The following is a 19825-nucleotide window of genomic DNA, read 5'->3' on the forward strand; positions in this document are numbered from 1 at the left end:
AGCTGATGTATAAACATAGAAACAACAAAGGCAGCCTGACAGCCCAGTCAGACCAGTTGTGTGTTTCCTCTGAATGAGTTATGTTTACAGCAGATACAGTAGTGTATAAGTTCATTACAAGCCTATTACTGCTGGTGTGAACAAGATGCAACCTACCATGTGAAGAAAATGCCAAGCTGGCGTGTAGGGGAGAAAAACCGAGTCTCCAAGAAGGAAAGTTGACTGAAGTAGTTGGCAAGCAAATCCACACCAGAAGGATTACGACTGGGGGTCCGACAGGCCTGAAACACACACACATTTACTTCAGGACCTTTAATAAGACTGGTCTCATTGGTTAGCCTTGTCTCTCTGTTTTTACTAAACAGATTTATTTTATCCTAAACTTGGCACCTTTCACAGATGTTGTATAATACCTGTCTCTGGTCCATCAGGTCATCGATCTGATCCTGAAAGTTTGAGCCATCTTCACTGTAGTGTTCCAGGATGAAGTCCTGTTCAAATAAAGCATCAATTCATTCATAATGTCAAAGCAAACAAGAAAAAGGCCACACGGTCACATATTCACAGGCCTGTTCTCCTTGTTAAACTTGTCTGCAGTAAGAAAACAGACGTAACAATGACACTGTGTCATAGATTCCCCTGCATGGCTATGTCATTACGGATCAGCTAAATTACAGGTTGGAAGCATCTGATTGATTCTTGTCTCTCAACAAACATCTCAACACCCACTTATTTATAAGATAATAAGACATCACTGTAGACTTTCAAAATGCAACTAATGTTTTATTGGGTCTTTGTTTATTATTGAGGCTTCCTTGTTCATTATTCTGTGACCTACTTTCTATTTTCACTTAAAAAAGCTTTTAGAATCATGAAAGCCCCCTAACTCGCCGCCTGATAACTGAGGTAAACAATATGAAAGAAACTGACCTTGAGAGGTACAGAGAAATCGACATCCTTTGTCTCCTTCAGTCCCAGAGGGATGAGTGGGATGCTGGATGTCTCTCTGTAAAATTAATAAAAAGAGAGAAGAAATTAAATTTAGAAAAACCAAAGGAGGATACTTCCAGTATTTCAGTAAGAAAGAATAAGACTTCAAGGCTGACTCAAAATGGCCAGACCTCCTAATCTGTGTGTGACTAAGAACTGAGACATACTTGTTTATGTGACCCCTTTCACACATTACAAATACTACGACAATTCTCTGAAAGTTTCAATCAGCTCTAAGACTAAAACAGCTGATACCCGAGTAAAGGATGGTTTACCATCACAAGCCCATTAACCTACTTGCATTATAGAAAAATATTGACTATTAAAATGTGACCAAAGACAGGGGTTTATGTGTAGGAGTGGGTATGTTTGCTACATTTTGTGCTGATCAAACTTTGTAAACTTCAGCACAATATAATTTACATGCAAGTTGTCATTGCATTAACTACAGGGCTTGCACTGGTGGGGCATTAGCCCAAAGCAGTCTGAGTGAAGACAGACTAGAGAACACATGAGAGTGTGAACTGATGAGAGGCAGCCCTGGTCTATCCTGATTGTATCTTGATGACATATAACAGTGCAGCACCAGTGTGGTGCTGGGAAATGTTTGTGAGAAATATTGCTGGATGCAGGAAATGACAGAGGAAATATAATTCGTGCTTCAAGGAGATGTGCCTGTAAAATAAATTCTCTATGCATAAAAAAACCCAACAAAGCAGAAAAAAATTCAGCAAGACTGCAAAGACATTTATGATGTTATTAAATATTTCTTGAAAAAGATAAATGTTGTTCTTTTGAACTTTATTCAGAAAAATATATTAAAATAGACAACTGTTTTAAAATTATAGCCAAATAATATTATTTCACAAAATGACTGTTGCTACTGTATTTTAAAGGGATAGTTCACCAAAAAAAGGAAAATTAGCCCATGATTTACTCACCCTCAAGCCATCCTAGGTGTATATGACGTTCTTCTTTATATTATATTATATAAAAAAATATCCTGGCTCTTACAAGCTTTATAATGGCAATGAATGGTAGCCATCCATTTAAAAAAATACACACAGCTTCGGGGGTTAATCAAGGTCTTCTGAAGCAAATCGACGGGATTGTGTAAGAAAAATATCCATTTTTAAAACTTTATAAAGTAAAATATCTAGCTTCCTCCAGACCACCTTCTGTATTCAACTTAGAGAAAAAGCGCAACTGCGTAACTATGACATCGGACGTAGTATAAGCATTTTGAACTGTGAGAGGCGTTAAACTTTCTGCGTAAGTCGAATACAGAAGGCGGTCTGGAGGAAGCTAGATATTTAACTTTATACAATTTTAAATATGGATATTTTTCTTACATAAACCCATCGACTTTTAAACGGTAGTGTATGCTAAAACGGTTTTAAAATTTTGAGTTGTATAAATTTACATTCATTAATGTATTATGTAAAAACAATGAACAATTATGTTTATATAAATAATCAAGATTAATAAATGCTGTATAAGTATTGTTCATTGTTATTTAATGCATTAACTAAGGTTAACAAATTGAACCTTGTTGTAAAGTGTAACCAAGAGGCAGGAGAAGAAGAAGTTTGTTTAAGTCAGGCATTCAAATTCTGGAACAGAACATTACTTGAGGACCTATATAGTATATACATATACATATAAATGTTATTCAGTGCACTATGTAATGAGAACTTAAAAGAATGCAAACCACTGTGCAGAGAACATTCTGGGAACTGCAGTGACACAGAAAACAGAAGACAGGTTTTTTTCCTCTACGCTCTTCAGGCCATGAGAAGAAAAGTTTGTTTCAAAAACAGACAGAGAGGGATAGAGGGGGGTGCAGGGCATGAAAGAAATGAAAGAATGCAGTTCTGTACTTATACGGACACACACACACACACACACACACACACAAACACACACACACACACAGAGTAAGCTGGCAGCCAGGTGCAAAAGAGAATGCCACATTGTGTACAGCTACAGGAAGACCTTGTTCTGTTCGGTCTTCTGTGCATGAAACACAGGTGATAACACTGCACCAATGGGAATATTCCTTTTCTCACACTCAGGAGGTGATATAGGCTTTGTTTGTTTTACAGGACAAAAAAAGCAGGTTTGTAGAAATTTGAAGAAACACATTTGCAGTGCGGAGGAAGAGAGTAACCGGAGCTTCTGGAGAGAGAATGCAGGCTTGTATGCAGTATGCACCAGCCCTTCAAAGTCAAAAAGCACAACCTCAAATATACTCACAAATGCAATGCCTGTCTAAAACTGACACACCTACTGCTTTATTACTGCTATTAGTACCATTGCAAAGTAATAGTAAATTCATTAAAAGTGTGCAATAACAGAAATGGAAGTATTGGAATCACTAAGGGACCAAAAATCAAACAAACTGAAATTTTAGTTTCTTCAAAGTCGCCACCCTGTAAGCTGGTAGCCAAGCTACCTATGCTGGGCTTCTCTCAACCAACGGCAGACAACTTCAGATTGTTGAATTCTGATTTATTGAAGCATAATTTGAGCCAACCCCATCTGTTACAGGACAGATCATAGCACAAGAGAGCTAAAGGGTTTATTCATCGACAAAACAAATAAAAAAAAAGTTCTTAAATCATAAGAAACATACATTCGGTCAACAAACCTGTGCCTTGGTTAAACTGGGAACGAAAATGAAGACAAGAGATTATATTTAGTATAGTATTATTTGGGAGGGTTTTTTTTGTCCATACAATGGTGTTGTTTTGGACACCAAAGACTTTAATTATATGGACTAAAACAGTTAAAACATTCTTCAAAATACCTTCTTTTGTGTTCAACAGAAGAAAGCATGTCATACAAGGAACAACATTAAGGGGGAGTAGATGACACTTTTTTTTTTTTGAGCGAACCATCCCTTTAACACATACCACACTTTTACTTCAAAAAGAAGGAAAAAAGGTCTCTCATGTTTACAGCTTTAAAGTGAGTTATAATTATGGATGTAGGAGGTCAGGGGTTCAGAATCAGGTGCAGATGTCTGCAGGAGGTTTTTCTGGTTTACTATGAACCCTTCAGGCACAGGGGATAAACACGCTTTCATTAGTGCTTGGCCTAGAGGAACAAACTTCAGACTGTAAGCCTCAACATGTTATGAAGCTAATGCTGATGAAGAACTAGGCCAGCACTGCTCAGTTAAGCCGGGTTTGAGCTGAAAATATGGCTTAACTTTCTTAGAGCAGAGAAAAACGGCTGTTCTCGTGCAGAGAGTGAAGCAGGCCAAAGACACTCAAGGGTGCATACATGCACACACACACTTTCACTCACAGTGGTCTGAGAGGCAAAAGAGGGCTTAGAGAGGATTTAAAGAGGACAAGAATCCAAACGTAACCAAGGAAACACACTCAAAGCCTACAAAATAAACAAAACATACACCGTATGACAGTCACAAAAGCATGACTGCAGTGCCACTAATGAAGCCTTTCATTTTGGCTGCAGGGTTTACTTTGTATGCCTAAAGAAAGAACATTTAAACCTCCTTGCATATAGATGACATGTTTTTCTCTCCCTATTGCCATCTATCTTACGCTATGACCATTCTAAGCCGTGACATTTTTTTCACATGATGATTTTGAAAGAATTTGATGCAGTAAGAGAATTTGTCATACACTCTAAAATTGTGATACCATGCAAAAGGAAGCAGAAACACAAAATTAAAAAGAAAACTTCTTCTGACACGTGAGAGGGGACGCATGTGGCATGTGTTTGAGAAAGGAGGATGAGCTTGAGGATTCACCAGAATCATCAGCCTGTCAAACCAACTCTGCATAAACCTGTCTGCCCAGTTGTGTGGAGTGGAGTCTCTTTCTATTGGGAATTTGATACATGTAAAGAAACTCGAGAAGATGTACCCAATTGACCAATGAACCTACAGCCCATGTCTTATCAGCCAAGTTTAGATTATTTCTTAAGTATATGGGTATATAGCAATGGAGGGAACATTGGGTAGCATCAGCTGAAGAGACCCTTCAAAAATTAAAATGTTTGGTCTCCAGTGTTTCTAGTCAAATTAATAATAATAATAATTATTATTATTATTATTATTATTATTCGTTACATTTATATAGCGCTTTTCTGGGTACTCAAAGCGATTTACGTTTAGAAGGGGAATCCCTTAGAATCTCCTCAACCACCACCAATGTGCAGCATCCACCTGGATGATGCGATGGCAGCCATATTGCGCCAGACACCAGCTTATTGGTGGAGAGGAGAGATGAAGCCAATCAGTATATGAGGATGATTAGGAGGCCATGATGGACAGAGGCCAATGGGCAAATTTGGCCAGGATGCCGGGTTTAAACCCTTACTCTTTTTCCGAAAGACATCCAGGGATTATTAATGACCACAGAGAGTCAAACCCTTGGTTTAACGTCTCATCCGGAGGACGGTGCTTGTTACAATATAGTGTCCCCATCACTATACTGGGGCACTAGGACCCACACAGACCGCAGTGGCGCCCAACTATCCCTTTAAGTGCTGCAGGCCATGCTCATCCGTCTTTGACATAAACTGCAAGGCATATTGCGCCGTATACGGATATAATTTTTTAAGATTTGCTGGTGCTCAAAACACGTACTTTCCAGGAATTTCTTCAGTTTAAGAAACAGAAATTGCAATAGTCTTTTTCTCCCTCGTGTAATGTATATCCAAGCGAAAAGGCTTCTCAAACAAGAAAAAAAAAAGATGAGCAGGACTTGATTTTGCCCATCTGGATTTGATGGGATTGTTGAATTGTTGTGCTTAGTTAATTTCTGCAATCTCATTTGAATGACTGGATTATTGTCCCGCCCTTGTGCCGGTGCACAAGTTATCAGAGAAGAGATGTCGATGAGAGGGGGAGAGGATGTTAATGTTTTTAGTAAAGATGTTTTTTTATGAAGGCACATGAACTTTAAAAAAAAATGTGCATGACTAAATCATTTATAATAAAACTGCAATATTCCATTCAAATTTGATTTCATGGTGACTTCTAAAAAAACACTGAAATTAGCACAAAAAAGTATTCATCTTAGCTTTAGTGTAAAAGCTATGTGGATGCAATTAGATTACAAACAATGACTTGGTCAACATCTGATTTACTAAAATTTGCATTGTTGTCCTTCAGTTGATGAGACAGATTTTTTTAAAGCTACACTGTGTGATATTTTCCCCCATCTAGCGGTGAAAATGTATATGACCATCCAGTGAATATTAGTTTCTCTTCCTCTCAATTACAATTTCGTTTTAACTCCTACGGTGGCCGATTTAGTCCAAGATTAATATGGCTTCCAGTTCGACCTCTTCCACATTCGCCACGGTGCCATCGAGTGTTAAAACGCGAAAGGTGAAGCTTGAATTCACGGGTATGTCCCTCTTTGGCTGATGTACTTTCAAGATGGAGGGGCAACATGGCGACCCGCATTCGAACCCATTACCGTATGTATTTTTGATGGCATATTATAAACTTACGAGAATACTTTATTACTTGAAAGAAGTAAATATACATTAATGAGCACATATATTTTTGAAAGAACTAAGTGTTTTTAGCTAAGAATAAACTAAAAAAGTTACACAGTGTAGCTTTAACATGGAGAGATTTTTTTAATTTGAACTTTCTTAAAATTCTTATAGGAAGGCCTTATGGCTGTGTAGCAAGAGCAAATTCCTTCATAAATCGCAGGAAATTTATGTGCAGGCTTACATGGAATCTGTAGCCACAGAATTCCAAAAAAAGCTTTGCTGATATCCGCAAAATTCAAACATCTATCATTCACTAAATTCTACACATCCCTTGGCCAATTTAATTATGCTTTCATCTACCAATAACCATGTAGTTCTTTCAGTTCTGTTTAACACTCATAAACCATATTTAAATGCATTCCACAATTTCCTCCTAGATCAGTAGAGAAAACGTGATGGTAACACTTTACAATAAGGTTGCATTACTTAACATTAGTTAATGCATTAGTTAACATGAAATATAACTCTGTTTAGCATGTGATAATAAAGGGCAGGGAGCAGGAAGTTCGGCAGGGAGTCTGCTCTATCATTCTGTACACAGCCCTTACATTACTGTTATTCATCAGCGAGTCAGATGAACTGGACATGTGCGAGTAGTAACATTCTGTCTCTAGAATGGATCTTAATCTGCCTTGAGTTGTCACTATATCTTTCTTCATCCTAATCAGTGATATATGCGTGTACTTACTGTACGTTCTGATAAACTTCCACAGAGCTGTTGAGTCCTTCCAGCTGTTCCATAAGAAGCTGTAGATCCGAGTTGACATAACTCAACTCCAGCACCACCTGCTCCCGAACCTTATTATTGGATGTCGCCCTTGAGAGAGAGAGAGAGAAAGAGAGAGAGGATAAGTGGAGGTTGTATCTACAGTAACTATCAACATGGCATAAGTCACACAATTTCACAATGTCTCTGGTTTGAAATGTCCTGCTAGTTCAACATCTGCAGTACAGAAGGGAGAGGCTGATAAGACTGGAGCCTTTGTCATTTTGTGTGCTTCAGGGAACATGATAAAAATCAGTGGCAAGTACATAAAGGTTAGAATTAAAACTAAGAAAAAAAAATACATAATACATAAAATGCATATAAATATATTGCAATCGCATAATGATGATTTTTATTATGTTATTATTGTGTGTTGTTGCTATTATTATTTTTTGATGGTGATGAAAAACAGAGCAAGTGAAAAAATATAAGTAAAAAAACTAAATTGTTACACTAGTCACATGTAGTAAAATGATTTCTTATTTCATTGGGTGACATAATGTGGATCAGGATGTGCTTTAATTTTTGAGTAAATATAACTTTTATGAGTCCTGTTTGTCCTTGTATAATACCCACCATATCCCTCACTGATGGAATCGGGCATCAACCTGAGTGGGAGATTAACCTCTCTCTGCTTTTCACATCTTCTATTATAATGCAGTGGTTCAGTTTCAACAGCGGAAGGGGTCTAAAAAAATCTTAAAGTCCTCATGAAGTGTATACAATATATTATTCTGTACACAAACCCAAAGGCACATTGGCAGGGCGGGACGCCACAAAATTAGCACTCAATGAAACCGGTCGGGCATGTGAGCTCACTCAAACAAACACACAAGAATGTGGATTACAGCCGCTTAGATCAGAAAGATAGAGAAATACAGAGGGGGAGAGAGAAACATTATGCTAGGCATGTGGGGGAAGGGAGGTTAATAAAAGCAGATAACTTCTTACAATCGATCCATTATGTGGGTATCCTTTCTCCCATGAACCACAAACCTCTGAGACCCATGAATGAGAGAACATTCCAGATCGCCTCTGAAGATAGAGCAGCTACGAATGGAAGGTAAAGACACTGAGAAAGAATCCACACCTCATCCCAATATTAATGAGCTCAGGTAAAGAAAAACATTCAGACATCCGACTCTAATGAAGGGCTATAAAACTGACTCATGTAGATCATTAAAATACATACCAGGCCTTCTTTAGATCTGACTCACACATTAAACACAGAAGTAATTAGAGTGTTTCACTGAAGTATCGACAGAGAGATCCTCAGGCAGCGTTTGCATGTACGTGTGAGAGACACACTACCGTCACCTCTCAAACAGCCTAATTTTAACAGGTTCTGCTGACATGCATTTATGCAAGTCTGTGTACGTGCCTGCATGGACGTGTTAAACAGGCTGACAGAAGACCTCAGGGCCGTTTGCATCACAGCACTGCAATGACCTCACCTCACTAGTATACCTGTCACAACCACCACCTGTTGACTGGAGGGAATTTGACTAGATTTTTTGGGAATAAAAGCACCAAACTCCTTTAGAGTAAAAGAAAGGAGACTCATTTATGATTTCTTAGTCAAAAGAGCTTGTCCAAACTTTATTGTTCTTTTAAGATTTAAAGCCATTTTGACGTCAGCGCCAATCAAATGATTTAAAGCTACTTTGACATCAGTGCCAATCAAATGCTATGTTCCAAGGACCAACCCAGCAGGTGTGTCCTTCAAAACCATAGAGACAACAGACACACTTAACATCCCCATGGCGACCGGTTTGTCCAATGTTACAGTGTGTGCTGAGCTCATCGTACAGGGAAAAGCATTGGGAGCTCTTGAGAGAGGTAATGTAATGTATGAGCTGTGATTTTCACAACAAGATGCAACAGCAGTTCTGTAAACTTCACAAATATCTGTCCTTTCTGAATGCCTGCAAAGGCATGAGCGTGGGTGTTTGCTGAGAAGATGTCAGTGTTTCTCGTTTTGCTTCCTTGAACAGAACTGATAACAATCTGATAGACAGTCTTATATTTCTGGCCATTTAAATCAGGCAAATTATGTCCAACAATCAAACCAAAGTACAATCAGAGCTTCCGTGTCCTGACACAATTTACATCAACAGTTACAGCATTTTTCAAAACCACAGATAAACTGAAACTTCAGCAGCTGAAAGGGAAAAAAATAGGACAAAAATTGTGGCCAAAATATGCATATTACCATTCAAACTTTTGATCAGTTATTTTTCAAACATTAATACATTTGATTCAGCAAACGCATTAAATTCAAAAGTGACTGTAAAGACTTTCACATCGTTTCAAAAGAATTCTGGTTCTAATAAATGCGGTTACTTTCTCTATTCATCAAAGAATCCTTATTGTATTATGGTTTCCTCAAAAATATTAGGTAGCACCGTTTCAACATTGATTATAAGGATCAAGTAATGTTACACTGAAGACTGGAGTAATGATGCTGAAAATCCAGCTTTGACATAACAGGAATAAATTACATTTGAACATATATTAAAATAGAAACCTGTGAATTACTTTTTGAACAAAAAAAAATGCAGCCTTGGTGAGCATAGGAGACTTTTCAAAAACAAAAATCATTTAAAAAAAAAAAAACAGTAGTTATGTAACTAAATAATCAGTGTGAGAGTTATTTTAAGGTAATGACATTCTGTTTACTGCACATCATAATAGTGTGTGCCAAAAAAAAATTATCACTGATCAACAGTGACACATCGTCAATTTTGTCATTAAGCCATACCAATTGAAGAAAATGAATGTACTCACTTGGACAAATATATATTATATTAATCATTTTAACAAAGGCTAATTTAAAATGACAGTTGTTTTGGTTTATGTTTTCAGCCCAGTAGACAATAATTAAATTACTACTCAAAAACGTTACTAGTTACAAACTGAACAATCGTTTCAAAATTCTAATTCACAATGATTCATTACAAGCACCAAAGGCATTAACATTCTGTGAACTGATGTGTTCTTTTGTATGAAAATGTTCTTCCTTGGCGCCATATTAGCGTGCTACAGAAAGCCAGAAAGGTGACACTAAAAAAATATTTGCATGATACTTTGCATTTTTTTAGTTAGACGCAGTTTTTTCCTCTCTTGTCTGGTTCAGCTATAGTACGCATGGCTGACCAGCGGTTACCATTCAAATCAGTGCCAGCATTTGATAGTTGACAGCTGGCTGCTAGAATGTTCGAAAAAGGACTTGCCATGGTAAATGCATCGCAAAGAACATACTTTTCAAAATAAATTGATCTAAGCAAAGCAAGTTTATAATTGAGTTTAAGATATTAAACGGGTACTTCACCCCTAGCGTGGCTGCCTAATACAGTATAAAGTTGAAAAGATTTTTGAAATCGGTGCTACCTGACAAGAGAAAATTTCCCTTTTGCCAAAAACACCCATAAATGCACTTGCATGTTGCCGTCTAAGGCCACTCCCACTAGTCTGCTATGGATATGCTTGACCAGAGTCAAAGACCACCTTGCTTTAGTAGGAAATACTTATTTTTAATTGTTTCGTTCAATTAAGAGTAAAGAATTCAAAGAGTAAATATTTTCCTGGAGTGAGTTACTTTTAGTTACCAGTGAAGGATCCAGCGCATTGTAGAGAGTAGCTATAGGCTGCAAAGTAGGGTGATGGAAAATCTGAAAAACCACTGTTTTAGCAGTCAAAATTTCAAACTGGATGACTATACGAACACATTCTGTCAGTTCATCCCAAAAGCAAGACTTTGTTGTGTACAGGTAAGAAAGCTGTTGCCATAGTATTCAGTTTTTACCATAATGCGGTTTAAAGAGTAGATCTAGTACGATACAATTTTGTTAATAACCCTCTGTCGATCCGACTGTCCAAGGGCGAGGATACAAAAATACAGACTAATCTGTAGTTTTCATGAAAGTCCTGGAGCAAACGCATCATCCAGCAGACATTTGCTGACAAATAAAAGTTAATTTCTTGATCTAAGTTACACAGAGGCCGAGTTAACATTGTTCATTTATTGACATTGTAACAATACACTTTAAGGTTTCAGGTTTCAATGTCCTAGCTCTGGGCTCCACTGGTATATATCAGGTCTGAAAAATCTGACATATAGCATTCCCAGCCTCTTTAGTCATTAGCTATAACAAAGGCACAATGTTACTGTGTCTATCATCAACTACAAATCTAAAGGTAAAAATTGCTAAAGGCACGCCTGACGATCAGATGAGAGTGCAGATTAGAGGTCTTCACGGAGCCCCCGAGACCCGTGGACCCGGGACCCGACCCGGGACCCGTACGGGTTCGGGTCTATATTTTAAATGATCAGCCGGGTCCGGGTCGGGTCCCAATCTATTACTACGGGTCCCGGGTCTGTTTAACATTGCGTCTAATACCCGAGTCGATCCGGCCTCGGAGAACACCTGCCCGTGATCAGAGTCAGTCAGCACTGCTTGTGTGTTTTTTGTAACTTGCAACTGTAAAATTAGGATAAGAAAAGTGTGAGCCGGGAAATAAGGTTTAAAAAAAAGAAAGAAGAAAAACACGAGCGATCTCTCTCTCTCTTGCTCGCTCGCCTCACGCGCTCGCTCTCTCTCTCTCTCTCTCTCTCTCTCTCTCTCTCTCGCGCTCTCTCTGCAAGCGCACGGTAATAGCTAATAATGGTTACCTTCATGAGTGATGTGTGAAAAAAGCTAAAAAAACAACGAATATAAAGAAGTTAAACCCACGGCACCTCTTCTGTCCGGGCATCCTTCATGCATATTGTGGACAAACATGAGAAAAAAGTAAGTGCTGTCTACGTGTGACGCACTGTTGAAGTTTGATTTGAAATTATATTTAAATAATATATTTAAAATCAGCAACAAAATCTCAGTTGAACTGTCACAAATGTTTTCTATGATGCTCAAATTGCGTAAAAAAGCTCATATTTCAGGTTGCTCCAGCCACCGCGCATGTGCGCAGTATCACGCGCGTGTCATTTCTATGGCAACCCGAGCTTCCGCTGTGATTGACTTTAATAATAATATGAATGAACCGTCTTATTTCTTAAAGTTTTGGTGGTCAGGCTTGCTCACAGAGATTATAGCAAATAAATAATGCGGACGTCAGCGGCCACCGAACGAGCAATCGCTATTATAGTTCAAAAAGGCAAACAGTCAAAGTTATTATGCGAGTTAACTCGAGTCGAAATGCAAATCTGCAAAGACGCATTTGTCATCCGTCACCGTGACATAAAGTGGACTTTTAAAGCTGAAATGATGAGTGAATTAAGCATGCTTGGAATAACAAGAGAGGAATAACATGGATTTAACTTTTTGGCAAGGATGTAATGCATCACAAGTAACGTTACAAGGAAGGGAGACGACGGCTAGGTAAGACAAAAAGTTATATTTTTCATAACTTGTTTATTGACTTGTTAATATCAGTTATTGTGGAATATGTGACAAACGGGTCCAGTCGGGTCTGTGTCTTCACGCCGGGTTCGGTTCCAGCTTTTAAATAATAGACGGGTCCAGGTCGGTTCCGGGTACTACGTTTTTGGCATTTCTCGGATCTTCACGGGTCCGGGTCCAGCTTTTGAAATAATAGACGGGTCCGGGTCGGTTCCGTTAAGCACATTACGGGTCTCTTCGGGTTCGGGTATGAATTTTTGGACCCGTGAAGACCTCTAGTGCAGATGAGCTCCACACACTGGCTCCTGCACAAATAGAGAAATTCTTTGACGACCGGTTAGCAGCAAGGCTTCTGACTGAAACCTCACCACAAAAACAGCAAAGGATTCCTCCAAAACAGGGGAGTGATTTACCAGACAGAGCCAGGCTCTACGGCCTACAGCCAGACACTTCAAAACAGATGTTGTAACGTAACCAAATGGTCAATGAAAGACTACAGAAATTTCTTTAAAAAATAAACTTGTTTCGTCAATACGCTTAAACATTATTGGGTTATTTTGGGTTATTATACAAAAGATGTCTGCATATCCACACACGTAGACTAACATGCGAGGTGAAGGTGATAAATGAGCTCTTGCCCTTGTGTTTGTGTCCACATATAAGTGTGCTTGACTTACTTGAGAAGGTTCTCTGCTCCAGCTCTCATCCTCATCTGTTTGATGATTTGCTGGTTAAGAGCAGCTCTTTTATTCTGTAGTTTACTGCGGCCCGTCTGAGCAAATGGATTACATCCCTGTCAGAGAAAGAAATAGAGAGAAAGAGATTAACAACAGTTTACATGGTTCTTGGGGTGAGGGCTCCTTATTGACAGCGAATATAAAAGGAATGTATTGCCTGTTTTTATACACCGTTAACATTTAACAGTCTTATAAACAACAACTGCATTCCATTGTTCCTATAAATGATAAACACACAAGTACATGCCAGCCAACGCATAAACCTTGTCACGTCAGTAAGGTGTGGCGTACACTGTACATGATGTAAGGATCAATCACCCAGACACGCCTATAGAGAGAGTATCTATCTGTCATAAATCTGATAGCTGTGGGAGGAGGTCTGATTTATAGGAGGCTGGTATCAATCTAGATGTTTAAAATAGCAAACTGCTTACTGCTCTTATCTTGACAAACATTCTATGGGATACTGTGAAAACAGTCTACTTCTGAAAGTATGTACACTAGCTAGCCTGTGACTGAGCACAGAGGAAAGAACACCATCTTTGAAGGGTGAAGTAATCTAAATTTTATTTCATTACAACCCAGTCCTAATGTATTAAGTTATGAAAAACTGACTGCTTCATTAATACTGATAGCGACTGCTGCTTGTGTGAACAGTAGATTGTCAATCCGACAACTACCGAGTTTAATGTATAAAAGGCAGCTACTGACTACATTCAGTCAGTCCCTGTCTAGGATAAACAACCAAACTAAAAGTGTAAATTTTTACACTTTTAAAAAAAACATTGTAAAACATTTTTTATTGTTGGCAAAATTCAAAATTCAGTAATTTCAATAGGAATCCATGCGATCCGGATTTTCAAGTGAGGGCGAAAAAAATTCCCTGCATAGATTTCACATTGGGTTCAAGATGGTCACATGAAGTAGCCATGGAATGCTGTTTGGTTTGAAGATGACCTCTGTGGAGTGGCGTTTCATGCGTTGCTATACTATTAGGAATGGACAATCGACCTTTTTTGCTCACAAAATTTCAACAAAATCATGGGACTCTTGAATTGTTATGTTATAGTAGCAGCTTGAATACCCTCTGTATAACCAAAGTCAATCCCATGTAAATGTTATAGATGGTGACTTTCATACTACCTGAAAGTCTTATTTGACAATTTTTTAATAATGATTACTATCGAGATTTATCTATCAAATCTTAATTAACAGACTGTGGCGTTACAATGCTTTGAGAAGTGCAGATGAGAACAGCTCCGGTGAAAGAGAGACAGTAAATACATCTAAAAGTTTCAGATAACACACAGCTCATATCTCCGTCTCTAGGAGTTACCAAAACCCCGAATGAAAAAACGCAACACACGTGAGATACGAACAGTGCAGAGAGCCTCTCATATTGCATTACATGACAGACTAGCTGCCCCGTGAGGTTTTGTTCACACTTCACACAATACAGGTTGAACGCTATAGTCAACTGAATTAAAATTTTGGATGTCAATTGTTAATGTTAATAACCTGACTGAATGTAAATGTAGCAACCTGAAACAAGAAAACCATAGTCTGCTGCAGTGTAAACATGGGCAGTCTCTCAAAACAAGCAATAGTGGTTGTCAAAGGGACCAGACGTGACCTCTGCACATTCTAGAATACTGACCCAGGGCAATGTTTAGCGGAGCAGATCCAAAAAGCTGCCAGTGCAACTGCGTTCCAAAATATCACACAGCAATTACCCTGGACTAACAGTGCAGACAGAGCAGAAACAAGGTCTTAATCAAACCAAAACACAAATGAGACCAAAAACAGGGCCTCAACTGAGTTGTATAAGTGTTCAGTATTATGCAACTGTATGGCGAGTATCCACACACATAAGAGACTACAGTACGGAAACAAATGTTAATTTCTATTCTCAGCTTTGGACATCTCGAAATAAACTACCCGTTTGGTCTCTGCGTTGGGGTAGCAAAGTTGGGTTCCAGTAAACATTAAATAATTATGCAACAGAGAGTGTATGCCATTCTGATGAATGTTTGCACTTTAGTTTAAGACACACTCGTTCCGTCTTACTCATAGCAGTTCGATCACTTTACTTAATCTCCGTAATACTGCGAGATGTTCAGAAGCCATGTTATACTAATCCTAAAGCAATGAACAGCTTCTCCTGCCTATGCCAGAACATGAGATGGGAGCATCTGTGTTTCATTAATGTTTGTGGTTTGGCTATGTACTGTCACTGGGCAGATGCAACGCTAATAGGAGGAAAAATGAAGAAGAAAAAAAAATGCTGAATATGCAATTCAGTTTCTCCACGCAGGATCAGCTCAGGAGGAAATAGACCAAAACCACATCACCGGTCTGAACCAGCCCCCACCTGGTAACAGGCCTAAAACCTTCTCGCTGCAGACGGCGACCACACTCATTTTTAAAGAATTCATGTAATAAATTAAAATGAGACACAGGAAATGTACTAAACAAACAAAAACTGCCTTTCCTCTAAAATCCAATCAGCTTTGCAGTCCCATAACCATATCTGCCCACATTAACTCAGAAAACCTGTGAAAGTCTGTGATACATTTAGTTATTTCACTAACCATTTTGTGTGGAAGAGCCTTCAGAAAAACATCCCAGGGGAAACTGTAGAAACAAATCACTATGCAGGCCACTTTTGCATCAACCACTTTAATATCAATAAGAAGCCCTGAACAACAAAGCCCAATAGATACTCTCTCAAACAGAGGAGAGTTCAACAGAGACAATAGACCTCTTCAGCTGCCATTCACACTACCAAAACTAAAATCCAGAGTCTAGGATAAATGGAGGAAACCTGTCACACGTTACCTTTCCATATACACATATAGATGTACACACAAGAAGACTCAAGATATTCATAAGCATTGGTATGATTAGACACTCAGAGAAGTTGTCAAGACAATGCCAAAAACGACTCTTTACACAACTTGCTTAAATATAATTCACCATAATAACCACATAGTTCAGCAAAATCGTGACATATAATATGGGATTGTCTTTGGTCAGGTTAATACATTTATGACAGTGGCTCCTAATTTGAGACTCTAAATGAAAGTAATCTAATAAAACTGTATGTAATATGTGACTGCAGGTGAGTCAGACAGAGCGCAGCTGAACAGCAATGCAATAGTTCTAGTTTTCGAAAATATTTCTTGCTAGACATTAAAAGCAAGTATAAAATTATACACATCACAGAAGAAATTGTATTTTTTAAATAAGAGCAGTGATTCTGAATGTAATGTTGTAGTATAAATGTAATGCGTTCAGATTAATAAATGTGTTCCTCCCTCATACCAGTTTTTGTTTATTATCATTTTTAAGTTAGTGATTTTAACTTCTACCTCCAATACATTCTAACCCATTTTATGCACATAATATTTAATAGCACATAGCCTACAGAGATACATCCACTACGTTTGTTTTCATTGCCTTCAAAATGCAGAAACTTGGCAGGACATGAAATAACGAACTAAATTGCTTTGTTTCTAGTTAGCATTATTTATTATCGTGTTAGCATGGTATTTTTTTGTAAGGGACATTGACATAAAAATTGCAATTAAGAAACCAAACGAATAAAATACAGAAATCAGTTGGATAGTATTGCTTCAAATAAGAAATTATATACCGGGTTAATTGTTTCTGAGTCTAAACTGTCTTCGCTTGGCATTGTTTTGTTTGGGCAGCAGCAGAGCTCGCCAACGTCCACATGCCCCACAGATGTGAGTTCATCTCCAACAGATCCTATTACAAACACCTTACGAAGGAGGGAAGCTGAATGCCTGGTCCTTCCTTCACGTTTTACAACTCATGAAAGAACATAAAATAAGTCAAGTATCTTCTTAAAACGGCACTAGCTAAACTGTAGTGATGCTACTTCTAATGGCGTGACTAATAAAAGTTCTCGAAGAAATTAACGTCAGCTCCGGAACCTTCGAGAAAAAAAGAAATTACACTTCGAGTCTCTCTTAACGTTACCTTTTTGAAGTAGCCATTCTCCACCGGTCCGTTGGTATTGCAACCATTGGGAATAAGAGTGTCCGTCATTTCTGAATTCTCAACCGATGGCTTCGATGAAATTCAGAAAGCAGAAGTCGTAAGAAGTTCCTGCGGCTCAACGGGTGTGTGTCTCCAAGGAGATCTCAGATATCTCTTGATGCTCCACTGTTGTCCAAACTCTCCTAATCACATTCAGCAGCATTCGCTATTTGCGCTGCACTTCCCCGTCCCGCCCCGCTCCGGATGCGTCACGCGTCAGGGGAGCTGCCCCTCAGTGGGCGGGGCCTGTTGGGTCTCACCTGCGCAATTGCCACGCCCCGATTCGACTTGCTTATAAACGCCCAGCTTCAACGCTATATTTAGCTCAGACATTGGTGACTGTTTAACTAGACGGATAGTCCGTACCAGCTGCCGACAACTATGCATGTCATAGTTTTCAAAATATAACAGTGCTGTAAAGAGTTTGGTTTTTACATTATTTTGTCAACTCAGTAGGCTATATCCCGTATATGGCAAGAATGAATTTCTACTAATGAATTTCCTTGTTATTCAGAAAATATACAATATATTGCACTATGGAAATTAAAAGGGCAGACCTTAAAGTAGCCAACGATGTGCTGTTTTTAAGTCAAATTACATTTAAATGTCCCTCCAAAACTCTCTTTCTCACTGTCACACTCGCACAGAATACACCTGTTGATTTTTTCTAGAAATTGCTCTAATAACCTCATTTCTAAACATCTCTTCTCAAGTGGGATTTTTTTGCAGCATCTTTGGAATGTAAATTAGATATTTTATTTACAAATCAACTTTAGTTTTACTGTAAATTGAGAAATATCAATGTCTCCATGTGGCAACGCTACCACAGTGGAATTGCAGTATGTATTTCCCAATTGGGATTTTAATAGATAGTAGTAAGCTATATCATCAATAATATGATTGCAGTTATTTATTTATTTATTTGAAGTGTTTATTGTAGTATAGTTGTATTAATGTACAAATAACACAATTATGCATTCTTTTCATAAAATGAATACATTAATACATTTACGGAAAGGTCAATAAGAAGAGTGCTGAGTTGGAGGATGAGTTAGCCATTAGCCAAGGTTAAATGATAGGGATACTTATTTTTTGTGCATTTAAATAGAAGACAAATTCATAATTTTACAGAAAAACTACTGACAATTTTCCATTGTGGTACAGCGTTGACATATAGCAACGTTTCCTTAAGTAGGCCTACTCCCTAAATACTTTTTTAAAAAAATGTGTTTTGATTTGTATAAGTGAAGCTATTTCATGTAATAAAAACCTATTTAAAAATAAATTTAAAAATAAATAAATAAAATTAAAAATATATAAAATATATATCATGGTTCGAACATAATGCATCCCATGAAGGATATAGGATAACTCAATCAGCTGTCAGCAATCACAGACACGCACGTGTATTATAAAATATAATAACTTATTTTATTTTATTATCTGTTTATATATGTTTTTTTTTTCTGTGTGAGTGAAAGCATACTTGGCAAAAATTTTCATTCAGATTCTGTATTTAGAATAAAACTGACAGTGCTGAAGAGTAAAAGCGCCCTCTAGTGTCGAGATTCTCTAAATTCACGGAAAAGTGGTGGTCACGTTTGGCCTAAATCATATACCTGCCGTTGGAGCAGGTTTATGGAATGTGCCAGACACTCTCTAACACAAACAAAGACACTGTCTAATGAATTGGGGACATTTCTCTGTACATGCTTTAGAGCTTATAAATCAGTTTCTCTTCAGCCTAGGATTATTACTTTTTATAGGGTGTGCTTAGCTGTTACAAATCCGTCTGTGATTTTCTGTTCAGATCCCACAGCCACTTAATAATGTCTGAGGTTTATTTTTGTTCATGCCCTTTCAGCCTTGAGAATGAGTAAATTCTCTCATAACATACTGATGCGCACACACACACACACACACACACACACACACACACACACACACACACACACACACACACACACACACACACACACACACACACACACACACACACACACACACACACACACACACACACACACACACACACACACACACACACACACACACACACACACACACACACACACACACACACACACACACACACACACACAAACACACACATACTCGGTTTAGTTATCTTTGTGGGGACTCTCCATAAGCGTAAAGGTTTTTACTGTATATTCTATACCCTAACCCTACCCCTAAGCCTACACATCACACAAAATTTACTGCATGTTTATTTTAAAAATAATAATAATATGTAATTTAGTGTTTATTAATCCATTTGCCTCGTGGGGACCTCTGACTGGTCTCCACAAGGCGATTCCAGATTT

At 38.1% G+C, this 19825-nt stretch overlaps 1 protein-coding gene across 2 annotated transcripts in view; it reads right to left on the reverse strand.

Annotated features, from left to right (window-relative positions):
* The window catches only part of rhpn2 (rhophilin, Rho GTPase binding protein 2), a 28301-nt gene extending 10603 nt beyond the window's left edge, over positions 1-17698 (reverse strand). For both annotated transcript variants that reach the window (XM_079810936.1, XM_079810935.1), the window contains exons 1-6: positions 17442-17698; positions 13377-13492; positions 7223-7351; positions 931-1006; positions 414-491; positions 157-281 (exon numbers count right to left, since the gene is read on the reverse strand). In XM_079810936.1, coding sequence (XP_079667062.1) covers positions 157-281; positions 414-491; positions 931-1006; positions 7223-7351; positions 13377-13492; positions 17442-17510 — 593 coding nt within the window. In that variant the 5' untranslated portion in view covers positions 17511-17698. The remainder of the gene's footprint in view (positions 1-156; positions 282-413; positions 492-930; positions 1007-7222; positions 7352-13376; positions 13493-17441) is intronic.
* Between the last annotated feature and the right edge of the window lie 2127 nt (positions 17699-19825).

Source organism: Gobio gobio, assembly GCF_949357685.1.
Source record: "Gobio gobio genome assembly, chromosome: 2".
Lineage (NCBI taxonomy): Eukaryota > Metazoa > Chordata > Actinopteri > Cypriniformes > Gobionidae > Gobio > Gobio gobio.